The sequence below is a fragment of the Camelina sativa genome, chromosome 4 (genome assembly GCF_030686135.1).
Source record: "Camelina sativa cultivar CO46 ecotype springtype chromosome 4, ASM3068613v1".
Lineage (NCBI taxonomy): Eukaryota > Viridiplantae > Streptophyta > Magnoliopsida > Brassicales > Brassicaceae > Camelina > Camelina sativa.
Genome location: NC_141883.1, coordinates 20,131,851 through 20,152,999, shown reverse-complemented (window position 1 = coordinate 20,152,999; position 21,149 = coordinate 20,131,851). Strand labels below are relative to the sequence as shown.

General features: G+C 35.1%; 2 protein-coding genes, 1 long non-coding RNA gene and 2 pseudogenes across 6 annotated transcripts; all 5 read right to left on the bottom strand.

Moving 5' to 3' along the window:
• Window positions 1–524: 524 nt before the first annotated feature.
• On the bottom strand, window positions 525–2,634 carry LOC109132512 (FBD-associated F-box protein At3g49020-like; annotated as a pseudogene).
• Window positions 2,635–2,846: 212 nt separating this feature from the next.
• Window positions 2,847–4,949, bottom strand: LOC104780725 (FBD-associated F-box protein At3g49020-like). Of its 2 annotated transcripts, XM_087510408.1 has the most exons (6): window positions 4,728–4,949; window positions 4,566–4,620; window positions 4,304–4,463; window positions 3,590–4,212; window positions 3,365–3,499; window positions 2,847–3,274 (listed from the first exon to the last, which is right to left on the bottom strand). In XM_087510408.1, exons 4-6 carry the CDS (start codon window positions 3,878–3,880, stop codon window positions 2,948–2,950), a joined length of 753 nt encoding a protein of 250 aa, XP_087366534.1. In that variant the 5' UTR covers window positions 3,881–4,212; window positions 4,304–4,463; window positions 4,566–4,620; window positions 4,728–4,949; the 3' UTR covers window positions 2,847–2,947. The 2 variants fall into 2 exon arrangements, with proteins under 2 accessions (XP_087366534.1, XP_087366533.1); XM_087510407.1 differs by having other exon boundaries at window positions 3,590–4,463; window positions 4,728–4,945.
• A 209-nt stretch (window positions 4,950–5,158) lies between these two features.
• Window positions 5,159–7,295, bottom strand: LOC109125096 (uncharacterized). Of its 3 annotated transcripts, none has more exons than XR_015596909.1 (5): window positions 6,995–7,295; window positions 6,498–6,600; window positions 6,022–6,112; window positions 5,794–5,942; window positions 5,159–5,568 (listed from the first exon to the last, which is right to left on the bottom strand). It is a non-coding gene; the product is annotated as an uncharacterized LOC109125096 (long non-coding RNA). The 3 variants fall into 3 exon arrangements; XR_002037717.2 differs by having other exon boundaries at window positions 6,498–6,781; window positions 6,995–7,279; XR_015596910.1 differs by having other exon boundaries at window positions 5,296–5,568; window positions 5,794–5,861; window positions 6,498–6,781; window positions 6,995–7,279.
• A 7,723-nt stretch (window positions 7,296–15,018) lies between these two features.
• Window positions 15,019–17,520, bottom strand: LOC104783922 (FBD-associated F-box protein At3g49020-like; annotated as a pseudogene).
• A 1,273-nt stretch (window positions 17,521–18,793) lies between these two features.
• On the bottom strand, window positions 18,794–20,481 carry LOC104783921 (FBD-associated F-box protein At3g49020-like). Its single transcript, XM_010509021.1, has 4 exons — window positions 20,465–20,481; window positions 19,450–20,323; window positions 19,220–19,354; window positions 18,794–19,111 (listed from the first exon to the last, which is right to left on the bottom strand). The coding sequence occupies exons 1-4, from the start codon at window positions 20,479–20,481 to the stop codon at window positions 18,794–18,796; spliced, it is 1,344 nt and encodes a 447-aa protein (XP_010507323.1).
• Between the last annotated feature and the right edge of the window lie 668 nt (window positions 20,482–21,149).

The following is a 21,149-nucleotide window of genomic DNA, read 5'->3' as shown; positions in this document are numbered from 1 at the left end:
GTGGTAATTGAGTTATCTATTTTTTTAATAAAAAAATAAAAATTCAGTTATATAATACCAAAAAAAAATGTTTTCTTTTTGTTTTATTTAATTCATATATCAATAAATATAATTTTTACTGTTTTCTTTTATTTAATAACTTTTTTTAATTTGTTATTTTATATTTTCCTAAATAGGCATAGATCTAAATATGATAAGATTGTAAATATTATGGCATGCATGTAGTTACTTTTTTAATTTGCAATGTAACAAAGAAGTTTAGTTAACTTTGTGTATATTAAAATTATTTTATTATTTCATATTTTATTTTTATAATTTTGTGAAATATATTCACTAATATTTTTAATAATTATAATTAAATAATACATATTGCAATGTCTACCACAAAAATGTCATCAGTCAATAATTTTGATAAGATTAATAAATCATATTTTTACAACGATCTATTACACCAAACTGTTGTTTTTACCATATAATCTTTAGTGCAAGTTACATCGAAATATAATATTCTTTGCAACTCAACTTCAGTAAATCATGTTACCAATCAGAACATTTCTTCTAGCCTTAACTAGAAGAGTAGGTCCACACACGAGGTGCCATGAATTCGAAGCCCTAACCACATTAGCCAACTCATTGAGCATCTCACGTCTCTTTTCCAACTTCTCGAGCTCGTTAGGTTCGAGGAATATTGTGGAGAGAGTTACTTTCTTCAAGCGTCTTGCGTTCTTTAAAATGTATGTAGCCACTTCTTTCTCATCTTCTAGTTGTCATCCATATCCTGTCCACTCGAATGTCTCAAGATGGAACAACAAACATTCTGGTACACATTTCGGTTGATTCCATTTCCAGTCCATCAGATTATCTTTATTAACATACGATCTTGACTGAGATATCAATGTAATATTTTTAAGATCATCAATATACCTCAAAAGAGCACTGAGAAAAAGAAAAAATAAAATAAAATAAAATAAAAGAGAATAGCTGACTAAATATGAAATGGCTTACGTCAATGAGCTTGAGGATTTGTAATTTAGGAGAACTATCGAGCATGAGCGAAAGAAGATTACACCACTCTTCTTTGTTTGTATGCAGCTCCAAAGATAGAAGCCGATAGAAGATTTTACCAGTAGGAAACTTAATCTGGGCATCATCAGGCAGTAGCGATTATGACACAAAACAATGTTAGCCAAGTTGCAGACAAAAACTTAAATGTAAGTAATACCTATAAGGGTGATAAGTCTTAAGGAAAGACGTTTGGCTGAAGTTAGAGGTTCCAGCATGTTCTCATTGGTTATAACAGAAACTTTGGTGATTATTGCCTCCACCAGCTCTGGCGCATTCTCAACGAGACAAAATCCAAGCTTATTGAACCCATTGAGGTTCAAGTATTTCAAAGAAGGAGAATTTATCACATAGCCACCATCACCTCCAAAGTGACCATCTTCAATGGTTAGTCTCTGTAATGATGGCACCGCAATAGTTAAAGTTTCCACACCGTAATTTCTTATCCGATGCAAGACCAAATCTGCAAGTCTAGGACAGCCGCATAAAAGTTTTGAAACAGATTCTCCGTCTTTGAATAGTGTATAGTAAAGGTGCAACTCTCTAAGGGACTTGAAACAGATCCGAGAAGGAAGGTCTAGGTGAATTGAATACTTGAGTGTCAAGCTCTCTAGTGTATAATTGAAACTACACAAAGCACTCGGAAATCTTACTGAGCCTTCAACTTGAAATGGGAAACTGAGTACCAATTTGCGCACGTGGCGTGCAAAAGCAATTCCAATCCATATCCCAACATCCGAAGCATCACTCTCATCTGCAACCTCCACATGCAGACTATCTAAAACCGGAGCTTTATGTGATATCAAAGATCTGCAAACATCCTCTGAAAATGTTTGGTGATTGCCAGAATTAAAATTGAGATCTGGCAACACCTTCCAAAGAGATCTCCACTGTTTAGACAAAACACTAGTTTCCCATATTACTGATCGGTTAAAGACCTTTAACCGAAACCGAACGAAACACCCGAAGTATTGATTCAGTTATTTTGGTTCGATTTTTCATCCCAGCTCTACTGTATATTGTGATTGTGTAAGTTTATAAGATCGAACTCCAAAATTAAAGAATTAAACTGAATATAGTCAACTAGTGAGTCTATAATATCGTTGACACATATTTTGTATATGATGGTGTTTTCTTTCAAAAGGCGATGTTAAAATCGACAATATTCTGCCTCAGGTCGTAAGTAGGTGATGATTGGGGTATGGTTTAAGCGTTTACACCAAAAACCATTAGAAATGTGAATTAATAAATAGAAAATATATATCATATATATATATATATATTGACATTAGACTTATAAATTTTTTTAATCTATATAGTTAGAAAATAAAATTAAATTAAATACACAACAAAACTTAGACGATTGCCTCAATCCCCTAAAATAAGCCGCTTTTTAGAATATTGCATCTAACACACAAAATAAAAGAGTTTTTGGTGAACATATTTTAAATTCTAAGTTGCTAACACACAAACAAAGACATGGGCCATATTCATTTGTTGCTTTGAAAATGCCAAAGGTATTTTTGGAAACTCTAATGCATCTTTTGGTTAGAACATTGCTATATACCTCATTAATTAAATATATATGGGTGCTAGATTCTTATTAAGAACCCCAACTCATGTGAAGTAGATTGATTTGCAGTTTTGCACTTTGCCAAAGCATTTGAGAAAACCAATAATTTGGAGATATATTGTTAGTAGTAGGGGCACTTCATCGCTTCTTTATGTGTTGCTGAACCCTAACAGAGTGAGTGACTAAATTTGTAAGAATTAAATACATCAAGTAAATCGAAATTGGCTTTTGCATTCATCATCTCTTCTAAACAGTTTTATAAATCTACAAATTAGAAATCCTAATTGAACAGGAAAATATCCTAATAATTAACTAGAAAGAGTACGTATCAGCTTCACACAGGAGGTGACATGAGTTTGAAGCCCTGACCACACTAGCCAACTCGTTGAGCATTTCACGTCTCTTTTCCAACTTCTCGAGCTCTTTAGATTCGATGGGGTATGTGGAGAGAGTTGCTTTCTTCAAGCGTCTTGCGTTCTTAAGGATGTATGTGGCAGCTTCATGCTCCTCTTCTCGTTGCCATTCGTATCTTGTCCACACGAATATCTCAAGATGGAACAACAAACATTCAGGTACACACTTTGGTTGATTCCATTTCCGGTCCACCAGCTTATCTTTATCAAGATATTTCATTCTTGACTGAGATCAATGTAATATATAAGATCAGTAAAATACCTGAAACTGAAAGAGCACTGGGAAAAAAGGTAGTTGACTAATGTAATGGCTTACGTCAATGAGCTTGAGGATTTGCAATTTAGGAGAACTAGGGAGCATGAGCGAAAGAAGATTACACCACTCTTCTTTGTTTGTATGTAGCTCCAAAGATAGAAGCTGATTGAAGATTTTACCAGTAGGATACTTAATCTGTGCAGATAAAAAAACACATGGAAAATCTGAAACTGTTAGACCAATTGCAGATAAAAACACAAGGAAAATCTTAAACCTAAAAATTACCTCCTTCAAGGGTGAGAAGTCTAAGGAAAGATGTTTGGCTGAAGTTAGAGATTCCAGAATGTTCTCATTGGCTACATCAGAAACATTGGTGATAAGCGCCTCCACCAGCTCTGGCTCATTCTCAATCAGACAAAATTCAAGGCGATTGAACCCATAGATGTTCAAGTATTTCAAAGGAGCATTTATCACATAGCCTCCATCACCATCTCCATAGGAAAAATCTTGTAAGGTTAGTCTCTGTAATGACGGCACCGCAATAGTTAAAGTTTCCACATGGTCGTACTTTCTCATCCGATGCAACACCAAATCTTCAAGACTAGGGCAGCCGCATAAAAGGTTTGAAACAGATTCTTCGTCTTTGAATTGTACATAGTGAAGGTGCAACTCTTTAAGGGACTTGAAACAAACCCGAGAAGGAAGGTCTAGGTGAATTGAAAACTTGAGTTTCAAGATCTCTAGTGTGTCATTACAACTACACAAAACACTGGGGAATCTTACTGAGCTTTCATCTTCAAATGGAAAACTGAGTACCAATTCTCGCACATGGCGTGCAAAAGCAATTCCAATCCATATCCCAACATCCGAAGCATCACTCTCATCTTCAACTCTCAAATGCAGACTATCTAAAACCGGAGCTTTATGTGATATCAAAGATTTGCATAAATATCTATGGCGATAATGATAATCAGAATCAAAATTGAGATTTGGCAACACCTTCCAAAGAGATTTCCAACTTTTAGACAAAACACTCGTGGTTATGGCAGTTTCTGTTGGAAGTGAAGACAATATCTACAGAATTAAAGCTTCAGGCAACTCACTGATCTTGTCCTTGTTCGCAACACCTCGATTACTCAAACTTTCACCACCGATTTTGCTTTCAAAATTCAGTAAAAAAAAAAAATGAAAACCACAGAATAGGGTTTAAATTTTACAGGCAAGGAAACCACAGAAAAGGATGCCACAGAGCAAAACATACCATTTCTCTTCCATTATCCTATCGCAATAAAAAACGCTCCAAACGCAAACGCAAACTAACACAAAGAAACCCGCTAAAGCTTAGAGTTATGGCAACAGTGACGATTAACGAGTCAGAACAAAGCTGAAAACAACAAAATAGTTATGCAATAGCTACACTTACAGTTACAGCAGTCACCCACTCGAGCACAAGATCTGGAGAAGAAAAAAGAGGTTGGAGAGTGTGAGAAAATGAAAATGAGACCGAATCGTTTTCTTTTCTGTGATGAGAAGTTTTAAACTTGAACCGGAGTCCAAAAGTACACACATTAATGGGCTTCATTCATAACTCGGCCTTTCAAAATTTAGGCTGAATCACACCTCACACACCAACAGAGTCTTCTACACATTAGTACACAAAACTGTGAAAATCTTAAATAAATAGATTTGGAAACACAAAAATTAAGAAACAATAAATATTTTACCTTTTTTATAAAATTTCAGCCTATTAAAAAATTATACTGCTAAAATCCAGTAGTCATAAATTATTAAATTAATACAATATTATGTACAAAAGTTTGAAAAATCTTATAAAACGACAAAAATAAAAAAAACTGTCTAAAAATTGGTATCTTCTTATAATTAAAAGAGGAATACATTTTAAAAAATGCCTGAAATCCTTCATGTATTTACAGCAATTGCCACTGAATACATTTAAAAGGAGGAGGATTCGATAAATTGAACAGGGCAAATGTGTCCAAAATCCTAAAAAAAATTATCTGATCCAAACAACTAAGATCCGCGTGTTTTTTTTTAAAAACCCGGTTTCATCCTTTGTTTGGGCCAGTTTAATACATTTTCGGCCATATTAGCATGATACAGTTTTTTAAATTGTCCATAAGCCCAATATTGTCAAGCTCAACAATCAAACTGAAGAATATTCCTTCGGAATTTTTGGTAACTATTCGCACAATATCTTCTCAATCAATCCCGCCCTCAAATCTCTTTGCATAATCTTTAATTCCCTGAGTATCAATCAACATTGATTGAAAATTCTATCAAATTCATAATTTAATCCTAATTATAACCAAAAATCTCGCAATCATCAACGACTCTATCAAAACCATTCTATATGATACCCTAAACTACTAGACCACTATAAATAATCCAACATCAAACACATTCATAACTCATCAAGCAAAAATCATTTCTTATCAAGCAAAAAAACAATGGCTGCATCTTAGCCTTACCTCCGAGACGTAAAGCCTTACAAGACTTCTTAGAAGGTGCAAGTGAGGGTTCTTCATTCATGGAAGACCTACTCAACAAGGTTTGATGTTAATGATGATTCAAAAGTATCAATGTTCGATCCTCTACAAACTCACGCCTAAGTATTAATCTGCATTTCATTTAAGTATAAAAGTTACAATAACTTATTACTAATTTTTACAAATGCTGAAGGATACATGGAATGTAACCTGCACATATTCACAGTTTTTAGCCAGAAAGCACCAAGCTGTTGTGTCTCCTTTTCATCTTTCTACTACAACATCATAACTGCTTGCTCATCTGGTGCATGTTTTTGCGGAAACAAAAAGAACTACGTCATGTAAGTCAAATTCAAAACTCTTTCTTATATCTCCTAAACTGAAAAGACATTACCAATATTTTCTTGCAGGTCAGATTCAAAGATTCTAACCATGAAAGGTCTCAACACAAAAAGACGACGTTAAAAAAACTAATCAAATGCTTAAATCTTTTTTTTCCTATGCAGATGATACTGTAATGTTTTATTGAACCAAGTTTTAGAATGAACTATTAATAGAATTTGGGCGTTCAGGGAATGTTCAATCTGAGATTTTTTTAAAAACGATCAAAAGACATTCACTTTCAAGCAAGGTTGGGCCTTTCCGAGAAAAGTTTACATTAATGGTGATGAATGTATGTATGTTACCTCCACCAGATTCATACCCTTTTCTACCAATCTCTGCACATGGAAGCTTTGCTTCTCTCTCACTAACCATTCTTCTTCTTCTTCTTCTTCTATTCATCACAGTCTGGTAATTTTGAACCAGATTTTTTTTAACAGACTATTAATTCAACTTCCAAATAAAGATCATCAAAAAATTTGTTACAGAATATGATGACAGATGTGGAAGTTCTTTTTTTTTTCCTTTTTATAATCGGCACCATTGATTTGATTATTTCGTACTTCTTGACCAACTCACTCATGTGAAACTGTGAAAGTGAAGCATTGATTTGAGAAATTAGCAAATCAACCAAAATCTACAGAGTGATAGTAGGTTAATTGGGCTAGAATAACTTACTACTTATAAATTAAAACAAATAAACGGGGGTATAGCTAAAATCGAAAAGATTAAAGCACCATGTATATCAGAGATGTCACGTATATACCAAGAGGTATAGTTTTTAATTCATTGAGATACTTACCTGCTATTGCATGGTATCATGAACGATGATGACTACGGAGGCTGGATAATCCAGTTTACCGTGATTGATGGAGACGTTTGTGTTTTTTATCTGTCTCACTTTGAAAAAATTGCAGAAGTTTTTCAACGTCGAGAGATTAGACTGAGATCAGTGAAGAAAACTATGGGTTTTTTTCCAGATATGCATACGCATGCAATGGGTCTTTTTTCAGACCGAGAAAGAACATCAAAATTCAGACTGTTAGATCTGAATCTGTTTTTTGTTTGCTTTAAAATTGGTCGTTTTTTTCCTTTGTCAAAGTATTTGTGTCTTAAGGGAAACTTTTTTTTTATGTTTCTAAATTCTAAATTCTAATAGCCAAATATTACAGCACAAGAAGCCCAAATTAGTCAAAGCCCAGAAAGAAGACACAACAACACGACGTGTCATCAATTATCAGTATTTCGACCAAATTTCTTATTTTTAAACATTTCTTTTAAAACTTATTTGATTAGTAATTTAAGTTATAAATTACTGAAAGTATTGTGATTGCCATAATTAAAATTTTATGATTACGTTGACCACCAAAAAAAAAATTTACCAAAAAAAAAATGTAGACTTTTTTGTGAGACATGTATTTTAAATACTAACTTAAGGTTTTTCTGGTAATTTTTTATTTGGTATTTTTTGGATATAAAATTATAGTTAAAATATAACTAATATTTTGAATATATAATTTTATTTTGAGTATAATGTTCGGTTTTTGGTTTAATTTGGGTAAAATTTTCTAGAATTCATTTTGTTTTATGGTTATTCGGATCCGTTTCATAACCGAATTTTCAGTTTGTTCGGAATTGTATATTTATCATCTCCACAGTTTACAACCAGATTTGTATAATTTTTTAAAAAAATATTCTTCAAATTATACTAATTTTTTTGTATAGAAAAAAAACAATTTTAATTTCAAAACAATGCAATAGAAATATAAATTTAGAATCGTAAGTTTATTAGTATTCCAAATATCACCAAATCACTCCTACACCGACAAGTCATTCTAAATACAACACACTTACTTTGTAAGTAAAACTACATATCAATTTAGATAGTATTGTAACTTGATTATTATATGGAAATCATAAACTGTACCCACAAATAATAATAATTTCCAACTTACAATTTTATCAAATAAAAACTATACTAATAGAACATAAATATTTTTTCTAAAAAAATTAAAAAAAAATATAAAATTGAAATATTCTTACCATGGTGTACCGCGGGTTCAAGTCTAGTATAATGAGATAAGAAAAGTATATTTGTTTGCTTCAGGCCCATGACCACTTACATGAATAGTTTAAGTGTTTTTATAGTGTGAGTTTATTTTCTATCCACAACTTATAGTTTGAGTTTTTTATAAGATCGAAATTATGTTACAAGATTGTCGAACTCCAGAAAACGAACTCCAAGCCGTCGTTTATGCTTTGCAACATGCCTGGCTTAAATAAAGGGTACACAAAAAATTACTTGGAAGGTGATAGTAAGAAACTCTCTCTCTACTTCAGGGTACAACCGTAGAGAAGTCATTGATTCAAAAATTTGAGAGGGTGAAGTTCAGCTGGATCTCACGGAAATGTAACAAGTGTGCGGATACACTGTCAAAATCTCCTCTCGCTGCAAATGTTTCCGTCATGACTCATATACCATCATTCTCTTGTTCCCAGCTTAAGTATTAATAAACTTTCGTGAATAAGAAGAAGAAAATACATCCTTCGAGTATTTCTACTTTCATAACACGTTATTAGCACGAGTTTGCCCTAAACTCCAACTGAGAAAATTCCTAAAACCCTAAACCGCCGCCGCACATAAGTTCTTGTTCGTCCAAGTTCGACGATCGGTTCCTGTTCGTGATCAATCCGCGTTCGTGGTCAGTTCCTGTTCGTGATCAAATTTTGTTCGTGACTAGTCCGAGGTTCGTTATCAAACTCAAGGTAAATCCGAGGTCTTTAGCTCCCGGATCAATTCCAGTCAACCCCAAAAGGTGTTAAGGTAAATAATCAAACCTTCTTAGAACATATGAATTGAATCTGGTCCTTAATCCTATAAGAACCTTAAAATCTACAAGTAAACAATCAACAAACAAAATCCTAAGCTTTGAAACCCTAAAACTTTAAAATCGATTGTTATGAGGTTTTAGGATTGCTTAGATTGTTTGAAATTAAACTGATTATGCTATGTTTAAAATCTGGTTGTTGTTGATTGTTTGCTTGAAAATCGTTTGCATCACAATCTTAGAATAAAAAACCTAAAATCGAAACCCATAGAGAAAAATATTAATCTGATCCGATTATTATTGATTGTTTGTTTAAAATCAAACTTTAAAATCGGGATCCTAGAGAAAATCTAGCTCCCTAAATTTTCTTGTCATTATCCTGTTTAAAGAAAAAAAAGAAAATCTTATCTAGAATAAAAAAAAAAGGGAAAATTTTTAAAACCTAAAATTATGTGCATAATTTCCTGTTTCATACTAGACTATATCTAGGATTATTTTCATGCATATCAACCACGAAAATTATGGATAAAGGCATGACATGTTTCAGTCTCATATACCGCATGGCCTAATTTGATATAATGGCATGTTTCGGTCTCATATACCGCATGGCCTAGTTTGATATAATGGCATGTTTCGGTTCATATACCGCATGGCCTATTTTGATATGATGGCATGTTTTGGTCTCAAATACCGCATGGCCTAGTTTAATATGATGGCATGGTTCGGTCTCAAATACCGCATGACCTAGACGAAAATTAATTGCATGGTTCGGTTTTAAATACCGCATGATAATGATCAGATGCATGTTTTGTATTGTGTAGATGGCAAAGCTCAACAATATCCAATATGCTGCCCTTAATGTCTCTGGAGACAATTACTTACAATGGACATTGGACACTAAGATCAACCTGAAATCAAAAGACCTATGCTAATGCATTGAGGATAATAACGATTGCACTGAAAAGAGTAGATATAAGGCGATTTTGCATATACGCCATCATCTTGCTGAGAGTCTCAAGAACCAGTACCTTAACATAGAGAATCCTCTTGACCTTTGGACAGAGTTGAAAAAATATATGGACACCAAAAGACGGTGCTCCTACCAAAGGCTCAATTCGATTGGAAAAACCTAAGGATCCAGGATTTTAAATCCGTGGATGAGTATAATTCAGAGCTATTTAAGATAGTCTCGATCTTGAAATTATGTGGTAAGGAGGTTACTGAGGAAGACTTACTAGAGAAGACATTCTCAACCTTTCACACCAATAATATACTACTTCAACAACAGTACCGTGAAAAGGGTTTTAAGACATATGCAAGTCTCATCTCTTGTTTGCTACTTGTTGAGCAAAAAAATGAGCTATTATTGATGAACAGTGCAGTGAGGCCTCATGGATCTACCCCATTACCAGAGGCCCACAAGGTTGGCATGACTAAGAAAGAGCCTAAAGAGCCCAAGGAGACCAAAGAATCTAACTATGTCCATAGAGATAAGCATCATGGCCGTGGCCGTGGTGGAAGAGGACGTGGTGGTGGTGGCCATTACCAAGGAAACTAATATGATGGTTATGGCCGTGGGAACCGATCCGACTTCGGTCGTGGTTGTGGTACAGGCCACGGAATTTTTAAACCGCAACATAAGACTAAATTGGTTTGTCACCGATGTGGTATGACAAATCATTGGGCTAAGACATGCTGGACATCTAAGCATCTTATTGATCTCTATCAAGAGAGTTTGAAAAAGAATCCAGAAGCTAACCTGGTTCATCTCGATGGTGAAGAAGATTTCGACCATGAGAATGATGACCAATTGGATTATTGTCTAGGAGAAAATAATTAAATTTAAAAATTGTCTTGATTTAATTTCTATGATTTATGCTTTGAATTTTATTGAACTATAATTTGGTTTAAATTCAATTATTTTATTTCCTTCGATATAAAATTGTTTATTTTATTACTTTATGTTTAAAACATAAATTCTTGTCTATATTAGAAATGGCTGAGGACAAGAACATACTTGTGGTGGATAGTGGATCAAGCCACACAATTTTGAAGGATAAGAGATACTTTGTTAATCTCATTATGAAAAATGCCAATATTAGCACAATAGCGGGTATAGCAAGCCTAATTGAAGGTTACGGCCAAGCTCATATTTTATTACCTAATGGCACACATCTTGAAATAAGTGATGCCTTATATTCACCCAGCTCAAAGATGAGCTTATTAAGTTTCAAAGATATTCGTTTGAATGGTTTCCATGTTGAAACTAAGGGTGAAGGAAACCAAGAGTTCCTATATATTATTGTAATCACCCACGGATCTAATCCTAGAGACTATACCCGCACTAGCCACTGGTCTTTACCATGCTAAGATAAATATGATAGAGGCTAATTTGGCAATGAACAATTCACTTTATGGCATGACCGGCTTGGCCATCCGGGTTCTAACATGATGCGTAAACTAATTATGAATTCAAATGGGCACACTCTTAAAGAGAGAAGAGTTATTCCTAAAAATTTCGCGTGTGTAGCATGTGCACAAGGAAAACTCATTGTAAGGCCATCACCAGTAAAAGTCACTAAAGAGACTTTAAATTTTCTGGAAAGGATACAAGGAGATATATGTGGACCAATACACCCACCTTGTGGGACGTTTAGATATTTTATGGTCCTTCGTGATGCATCGACCAGATGGTCGCATGTTTGCTTATTATCAACTAGAAACCTTGTGTTTGCTAGATTGTTGGCCCATATCATACGTCTGCGAGCCCACTTTCCAGATTTTCCAATTAAGACTATATGTCTAGACAATGATGGTGAATTTACATCCCAAGCGTTTAATGAATATTGTATGTCCATGGGGTTGAGTGTGGAACATCCCGTGGCACATGTCCATATACAAAATGGATTAGCTGAATCCTTCATTAAACGAATACAATTAATTGCTCGACCATTACTCATGAGGTCGAAGCTTCTTGTGTCGGCTTGGGGACACGCAATATTACATACAGCAAAACTTATACGCATGAGGCCATCTAGTGAGCATAAATATTCGCCATCCCAATTATTAACGGGTCATGAGCCAGACATATCTCATCTAAAAACATTCGGGTGTGCCGTTTATGTACCGATTGCTCCACCACAGAGAACTAAGATGGGACCTCAAAGGAGTATGGGAATATATGTTGGATATGATTCTCCCACCATTATTAAGTATCTTGAGCAAACCACGGGTGATTTATTTAAGGCCAGATACACGGATTGTCAGTTTGTTGAATCCGAATTTCCTATGTTGGGTGGAGAGACAAACAAGCTGGTCAAAGAAATATCATGGAATCAAACATCCTTAAATTGGCAAGATCCTCGGACTCTAGCATGTGAGGTAGAGGTCCAAACGATTATACATTTACAAAAGCTAGCTAATCAATTTCCAGATTCCTTTGCTGACCCAAAAAGAGTTATGAAATCGTACATACCAGCTTGTAATGCACCAGTACGTATTGATGTTCAATAGGAACATAATAATCAAGTTGCTACAGAGTCTAAGGCCTGTTTGAAACGTGGTAGACCAATAGGTTCCAAAGATAAGAACCCTCGGAAATCTAAGAAAGGTGCAAATAAAACCGAGGTTAAGGAAACCATAGACATGGCCGCGGCAAATCCTAAAGTACCGAATGAGGTTTGGAACGCTGAAACTCAAGGTCCTGAAGGTATTAATAATAATGAGATCTCAATAAATTATATCATGTTTGGAATTCAATGGAACCGAAAAGATGTCGACATTAATGAAATATTTGCTTATAAAGTAGCACTTGAAATAAATGAGGATCATGAACCCACGTCTATATTAGAGTGCACTCAAAGTAAAGATTGGTAAAAATGGAAAGAAGCCATTGACGTGGAGTTGAATTCATTCAAGAAAAGGAATGTGTTTGGTCCGATCTTAAGGACACCATTCGATATAAAGCCAGTTGGACACAAATGGGTCTTTGTAAGAAAGAGAAATGAGAATAATGAAATCGTGAGATATAAGGCACGGCTTGTAGCACAAGGATTCTCTCAAAGACCAGGAATAGATTATGAGGAGACATACTCCCCTGTGATGGATGCAACGACTTTTAGATTTTTAATAAGTCTGGCTATAAGAGAAAAACTTGATTTGCGGCTAATGGATGTAGTGACCGCATATTTATATGGTCCACTGGATAATGAAATTTATATGAGATTACCAGAGGGTATTGAGCTCAAAGATAAGAGTGCTTCTCGAGAACAATACTGCATAAGGCTAAACAAATCCCTTTATGGACTGAAACAAAGTGGGCGTATGTGGTACAATAGACTAAGTGAGTACCTAGGCAAAGAGAGCTATAAGAATGATCCCATCAGTCCATGTATTTTTATAAAGAAATTTGGAAACAAAGGGTTTGTAATCATAGCAGTATATGTGGATGATTTGAATATCCTAGGAACCTCTGGAGAAATCGCCCAAACAGTTGAATATCACAAGAAAGAGTTTGAAATGAAAGACCTAGGTAAGACTAAGTTTTGTTTGGGATTGCAGCTTGAGTACATAGATAATGAGATCCTTGTGCATCAACTGGCATATACTGAAAAGGTACTCAAGAGATTTAATATGGACCAAGCTCACCCATTGCCTAGTCCAATGGTTGTGAGAAGTCTGAATTTGGACAGTGATCAATTCGGTCCAAGGAAGGACGATGAAGAGATTCTCGGTCCAGAAGTGTCATACCTTAGTGTTATAGGAGCGTTAATGTTCTTGGCTAGCCACACTAGACCAGACATTTGTTTTCCCGTGAACCTCCTAGCAAGATTTAGTTTTTGTCCGACCCAAAGGCACTGGAGCGGTATCAAACATGTGTTGTGTTACCTACAAGGAACGCTTGATTTGGATTTATATTATACTAACTATAATAAGGAAGGTTTAGTTCGTTTTGCTGATGCAGGTTACCTATCGGATCCACACAATGCTAGGTCTCAAACCGGCTATGTATTTACACACGGTGGTACAACAATTTCTTGGCGTTCAATGAAGAAAACCATTGCGGCCACTTCATCTAATCATGCGGAAATTTTGGCAATGCATGAAGCCAGCCGTGAGTGTGTGTGCTTGAGATCGATGACTCAACATATCAGGACAGATTGTGGCATGACCGATGACAAGGAAGCAACCGTTATATATGAGGACAATACCGCTTGCATCGCACAGCTTAAGAAAGGATATATCAAGGGAGATCGGACCAAGCACATTTTGCCTAAGTTCTTCTTCACACATGAACTACAAAAGGTCAGAGAAGTTCAAGTGGTACAAGTTCAATCCTGCGACAATTCAGCCGATCTCTTCACCAAATCATTACCGACATCGACATTCAAGAAGCTCACGCACCAGATTGGGATGCGGAGACTTAAGGACTTTTAGTGATGCTTGGAACAAGGGGAGTAATGCGTGCTGTACTCTTTTTCCTTCACCATGGTTTTGTCCCAATAGATTTTCCTGGTAAGGTTTTAATGAGGCAGCATCCCCAAGCGTATTACGGTGATCTCTTAGCATTTGCACGGTTATGTCATCCAAGGGGGAGTGTTGTAAATCACTTAGGATGGATCTCCATAACCGGCCCATATATTGTCTAAGTCCATAAGGCCCATCGGCCACATTCTCTATACTTGGTCGGTTTAGTGTCCTATTATGATAAGGCTTTATACTTTATTATATATATGTAATCCTATCGATTGAATCATGAATAAGAAGAAGAGAATACATCCTTCGAGTATCTCTACTTTCATAACAAAAAGTTATTTTTGGCAATTCTAATGCATCTTTTGGTTTGACGTTTGATCTATACCTAAGTAATTGACTTATAAATATATGGGTGCTCGTAGATACTTATGAAGAACCCCAACTCACGTCACTTATTCTTCAAGACATTTGAGAAAACCAATAATTGGAGATATATTTCTAGTATTTTTGGCACTTTCATCTGTCAGCTATCACACACGATGTGACATGACTTTGAAGCCCTAATCACATTAGCCAACTCATTGAGCATCTCACTTCTCTTTTCCAACATCTCGAGCTCGTTAGGTTTGATGTATTTTGTGGAGAGAGTTGCTTTCTTCAAGCGTTCTGCGTTCTTTAGAATGTAAGTAACTACTTCTTTCTCATCATCTAGTTGCCATCCATATCCTGTCCACTCGAATGTCTCAAGATGGAACAACAAACATTTTGGTACACATTTCGGTTGATTCCATTTCTGGTCCATCAGATTATCTTTAAAAATAGGGAATTTTGTTAAATCTACCACATTTTTTTCAAACTTTTGAGTTCTGCTACATTTGGAAAATCTTTTTCTGATCTACCATAAGGGATAGATAAAAAGACGAAATTGACCTGCATATAATGGCCATAAAAAAAGCACGTGTATAAGTAAAAAAAAGAACAGAAGTGCAAAAAGACAAACTTTGTGGACAAGAATTATTGTCTACCAGAATTTAGTAATATTTGTTTGTTTCAAACTTTTGTCCGTCAATATAACTTGGGAGAGCTCATATGACTTATCTAATATGTAAGAGTATGAAAGTTGTTCAGTGAATATTTCAATGTTACCCACTGAAAAATTCAATGTTACCCACTGAAAAATTCAATGTTGTCTGCCAAAAAATTTATTGTTATGCATCTCTATTAGTGGACAAGTTTTTTTTTTGTTAGAATTGTCTATATACATGTAGTGTAAATTTGTCCATTACTCAAAAACTGGTCTATAGATTTTGGTGGGAAAAACATGTTCATAAATAAATAATGGACATTTTGTCTATAATAATGGACATCTTCTCAGATTTGCATGAGAAAATATTCGGAGAGTGAGAGAAGAAAGGTTGTAATTCTAACGGAAGAGAAGAGAGATACTGAAAAGAGAATTGTACAATTATCTCATATTAATATTCAAATTGGACTGACCTGCAATGTGAGAGAAACTGAAAAGACCCGACAGAGGTCTTATTTATTAAAAAAAAACAAGTATTCACTTTCTTGTTGTTCTGCAATGTAAAAAAGATGGAGGGCTATAACGGTAATTTTGAATTACATGTGTGGTAGTCTTGCAAAAGGATTTTCGAACGTGGTACATTACAAAAGGGTGAGTTATGAATGTGGTATAACTCTTAAAATTCTCTTAAAAATATACCACCTTGACTGAGATATCAATGTAATATTTAAGATCATCAATATACCTCAAAAAGAGCACTGGAAAAAAACAAGAAAGTAGCTGACTAATTATGAAATGGCTTACGTCCATGAGCTTGAGGATTTGTAATATAGGAGAACCATCGAGCATGAGCGAAAGAAGATTACACCACTCTTCTTTGTTTGTATGCAGCTCCAAAGATAGAAGCTGATAGAAGATTTTACCATTAGGATACTTAATCTGTGTATCATCAGGCAACATTGGTAGTACACAAAACAATGTTAGCCAAGTTGCAGAGAGAAAAACTTAAATCAAAATATTACCTTTGAGGGTGAAAAGTCTAAGGAAAGACGTTTGGCTGAAGTTAGAGGTTCCAGCATGTTCTCATTGGTATTATTAAAACCGTTGGTGAATTTTTGCCTCCACCAGCTCTGGCGCATTCTGAATCAGACAAAATTCAACCCCATCGAATCCATAGATGTTCAAGTATTTCAAAGAAGGAGCATTTATCACATAGCCTTTAATACGTCCATAGAGATCATCTTCAATGTTTAGTCTCTGTAACGATGGCACCGCAATAGTTAAAGTTTCCATATGGTCGTAATTTCTTAGCCGATGCAACACCAAATCTTCAAGACTAGGACAGCCGGATAAAAGGTTTGAAACAGATTCTTCCTCTTTGAATAGTGTATAGTAAAGATGCAACTCTCTAAGGGACTTGAAACAGACCCGAGAAGGAAAGTCTAGAAGAATTGTAAACTTGAGTGTCAAGCTCTCTAGTGTATTATTGAAACTACACAAAGCACTCGGAAATCTTACTGAAATTTTGTATTGAAATGGAAAACTGAGTACCAATTTACGCACATGGCGTGCAAAAGCAATTCCAATCCATATCTCAACATCCGAAGCATCACTCTCATCTGCAACCTCCAGATGCAAACTCTCTAGAACCGGAGCTTTATGTAGAACTAAAGAACTGCAAATATTATCTGAAAATGTATGGTGATAGCCAGATTTAAATTTGAGATTTGGAAACACCTTCCAAAGAGACCTCCACCGTTTAGACAGAACACTAGTGGTTATAGCAATTTTTGTCGGAAGTGAAGACAATATCCGCAGAAGCAAATCTTCAGGCAACTCACTGATCATGTCCTCGTTCACTACAAAGCGATCGATTTTGCTGTCAAAGAAAATAAAAAATTAATAACAAAAATCGATATTCGTATTAGGGCTCACAGCCTCACAGAGAAATTAAGGTCGGAGAGAGAGAGAGAAAGACGTATACCCTTGTTGTTGTTCCATTATCGTCAAACAATTTGCTTCAGACTACGAACGCTCCAAACGCAAATGTAATACACGAATCCGGCTAATGCTTTAGATATGATAACGGTGATGAGTAATCAAATGCATTGAGAATACCAACCGTAAAAAGTTCAATGAAACACAAAACCCTAATAGAATAAATTTAAACAACAGCAATCAAATGCATCGAACAGACTCTCAAGAGAAAGATAGAGAAGACGAGGGAATCAACAATTTTAAGACTGGAATCGATTTTTTACCCTAATTGAGTTTTGAATATCAAACCAAATCTAATACATTTACAAGCCCAAAACAAATTAAAAACTACTTTGATATTCCTTTGCTCCGGCCCAGGCACACTTACATGAATAGCTAAACTGTTTATAGTAGCCATGACACTTCCCCCGTTCGGTTCGGTACCGGAATAAATTTCTGTTCGGTAAATTTGGTTCCTCGGTTAATTTGGTTTCGATATTTCAAAACCGAAATTAACCAAACTTTTGGTTTTTTTTCTCAAAACTCTGGTTCCTTCGGTTATTTTGGGATAATTTCGGTTATGTAGTTAGTTTGATTAGTTCGGTTCCTTGATCAGTTCGGTTATAAAAAAAAAACTGATCTAATTTTTTTGTAAAACTAGTATAATCCGATTATTTAAAACTAAACCTAACTAACTGATGTTTTTGGTTAATCGAACTAAATTTCACATATTACCGATCGGTTAAAGGAACCAAACAACCAAAATATTGGTTCTGTTACATTGGTTTGATTTATCATCCCAGCTCTAGTTTATATTGTGATTGTGTGAGTTTATAAGATCGAACTCCAAAATTAAAGAATTAAACTAAATAGTCAACTAGTGAGTCTATAACTATAATATCGTTGACACATATTTGTATATGATTGAGGTATGGTTTAAGCGTTTACACCATAAACCATTAGAAATGTGAATTAATAAATACAAACTATAAATTTGAAGCCCTGACCACAATAGCCAACTCGTTGAGCATCACACGACTCTTTTCCATGCCGTCTGAATTGGTAAATTAGCTCATTGGTGGATCAAATCCTTTCTTGTTTTCCCAAAGGGACGTCTTCTCTAAAAACATGTTTCTGCTGCAACTAAATACATAACTAGGAAAAATTCGATCAGGCACTTAAGTTTGTAAAAGTTACCTACAGAACATATTGGGATTGGCTTTTCCATTCATATCTCTTAAAGCAGTTTCCTAAATCAACAAAATAGAAATCCTAATTGTGGAGGAAAATATCCTCTTTAGAAAGTTTCAGATTCGAGAACGAGGTGACATGAATCTGAAGCCCTGACCTCAGTAGCCAACTGGTTAAGCATCTCACGTCTCTTTTTCAACTTCTTGAGCTTTTTAGAATTGATGAATTTTGTGGACAGAGTTGCTTTCTTCAGGCGTCTTGCGTTCTTGAGGATGTATGTAGCCACTTCTTTCTCATCTTCTCGTTGCCATTCGTATCCTTTCCACTCGAATGTCTCAAGATGGAACAACAAACATTCTGGTACACACTTTGGTCGATTCCATTTCCAGCCGATCCGACTATATTTGTTAGAATAGAGATATGGCTGCGGCCAAAGCAATCAATAAAATATTCAGAGATCATCAAAATACATGAAAGTATAGCAATTTAGAATTTGCAATTTAGAACTATCCTAAAGAGTGAAATGGCTTACGTCAATGAGTTTGAGGATTTGCAATTTAGGAGAGCTATCGAGCATGAGTGAAAGAAGATGCCACCACTCGTCTTCTTTTGTATGCAGCTCCAAAGATAGAAGCTGATAGAAGATTTTACCAGTAGGATGCTTAATCTGTGCATCAAGCAACATAAGTAGTACACAAAACAATGTTAGCCCAACTGTTGATGAAACCACGAGAAAAGAATCTAAAATCTAAAAAAAATTACATGTAATGGTGATAAGTCTAAGGAAAGACGTTTGGCTGGAGTTAGAGTTTCCAATATGTTCTCATTCTTTATATGATACACGCTATAGATTTTTGCCTCCACCAGCTCTGGCGCTTTCTGAATCAGACAAAGTTCAACCCCATCGAATTCATTGATGTACAAGTAATTCAAAGAAGGAGCATTTATCACATAGCCCTTAACAGCTTTTGGATAGTATTCATCTACTAAGCTTAGTCTCTGTAATGATGGCACGGCAATAGTGAAAACCCCCACATCGGCTTTGCTAAATCTACACACGGCCAAATCTTCAAGACAAGGGCATCCACAGAAAAGGTTGGAAATAGATTCTTTGTCTTTGAAGCTTACATGGGAAAGGTACATCTTTCTCAGGGACTTGAAACAAACCGGAGAAGAAAGGTCTAAAAGAATTGAACCCTTGAGTTCCAATATCTCGAGTGTATTGTTACATCTACACAAAGCACCCGGGAATTTTACTGAGCCTCTCCATGGAAAGGACAACTCCAGTACCAATTTACGCACATGGCGAGCAAATGCGATTCCTACCAATAAACCCATCTGCAAAGCATCACATTCACATCCAACCATTAAATGCAAACTCTCTAGAACCGGAGCTTTATGTAGAATCAGAGTTCTGGAAACATCCTCTGAAAATGTATGGTGATAGTCAGAATCAAACTTGAGATTTGGCAACAACTTCCAAACAGATTTCCAACTTTTAGACAAAACACTAGTGGCTATGGGGGTTTTTGTTCGAAGTGAAGACAATTTATCCACCAGCAAAGCTTCAGGCAACTCACTGATCCTGTCCTCATTTACAACATCTCGATTACTCAAACCGTCACCACCAGTTTTGCTGTATAAAAAAAAAAAAAAAAAAAAGAAACTAAAGATAAAGTTCACAGAAATTAAAGTTGGAAGTTACACAATTAAGAAACCTCAAAGAAACGGATTATTCCGAGAAACAAAAAAACATAAACGAAACATAGAGACATACCGTTGTAGTTGTTCCATTATTTAGTTAAAGGGAGAAAACAATTGTTTCAGATTACGAACGCTCCAAACTCTTATGCAAACGGTCCCTAATACACGAATCCGGCTAATACTTAGATATGATAAAGGTGATGAGATTCACTTGTGTAGTTGTGTTTCATTAGTAAAAGGATGACCTAGTTACAAAACCCTAGGAGATAGAGAACCGAAAATATATTTAGGAATTACATTTATCTCTAAAGTATTATTTACATTAGGTTATCCTATTAAAAATAACTAGGTTCCGTACGTCCAGATTTATTTTTGCATAATGTTTTTAAAAATATAATTGTCAAGCGATCAAACCCGTCTAATATGTTTAATTGTAACGTTTAATATTTTTTTGACCCAAAAAACCCTATTTCTCGTAATTCACATGAGTAAATAGAATGTCCGCATATGTTCTGCTTGAATTCTTGTTCCCAAAATTCTTGTCCCGTATTTTGTCATACATGAATATATACCCAAACAAAATTCTCATAACCTAATTATTATGGAACTAAATTGAACGATTTCCTAAAATATAAGAAATCTGTTGTTTAATCTTTTTTTTTCCTAATATGTAAATTGAGTCAGTTTGGCAACATGGATATTTGATATGATTTTCTTTTTAACCCATAAGTGTATTCCCCAATTAGTAGTATAGATTT

Coding starts and splice junctions, on each gene's coding strand:
- LOC104783921 (XM_010509021.1), bottom strand. Junction 19,355..19,449: donor TAGACTTATCACCATTACAT/GTAATTTTTTTT, acceptor CTTGATGCACAG/ATTAAGCATCCTACTGGTAA. Junction 19,112..19,219: donor AAATCCTCAAACTCATTGAC/GTAAGCCATTTC, acceptor CTTTGGCCGCAG/CCATATCTCTATTCTAACAA.
- LOC104780725 (XM_087510408.1), bottom strand. CDS start 3,880: ATGAGAAAGTACGACCATGTGGAAACTTTAACTATTGCGGTGCCGTCA. Junction 3,500..3,589: donor ACTTCTCACCCTTGAAGGAG/GTAATTTTTAGG, acceptor TTATCTGCACAG/ATTAAGTATCCTACTGGTAA. Junction 3,275..3,364: donor AAATCCTCAAGCTCATTGAC/GTAAGCCATTAC, acceptor CATTGATCTCAG/TCAAGAATGAAATATCTTGA.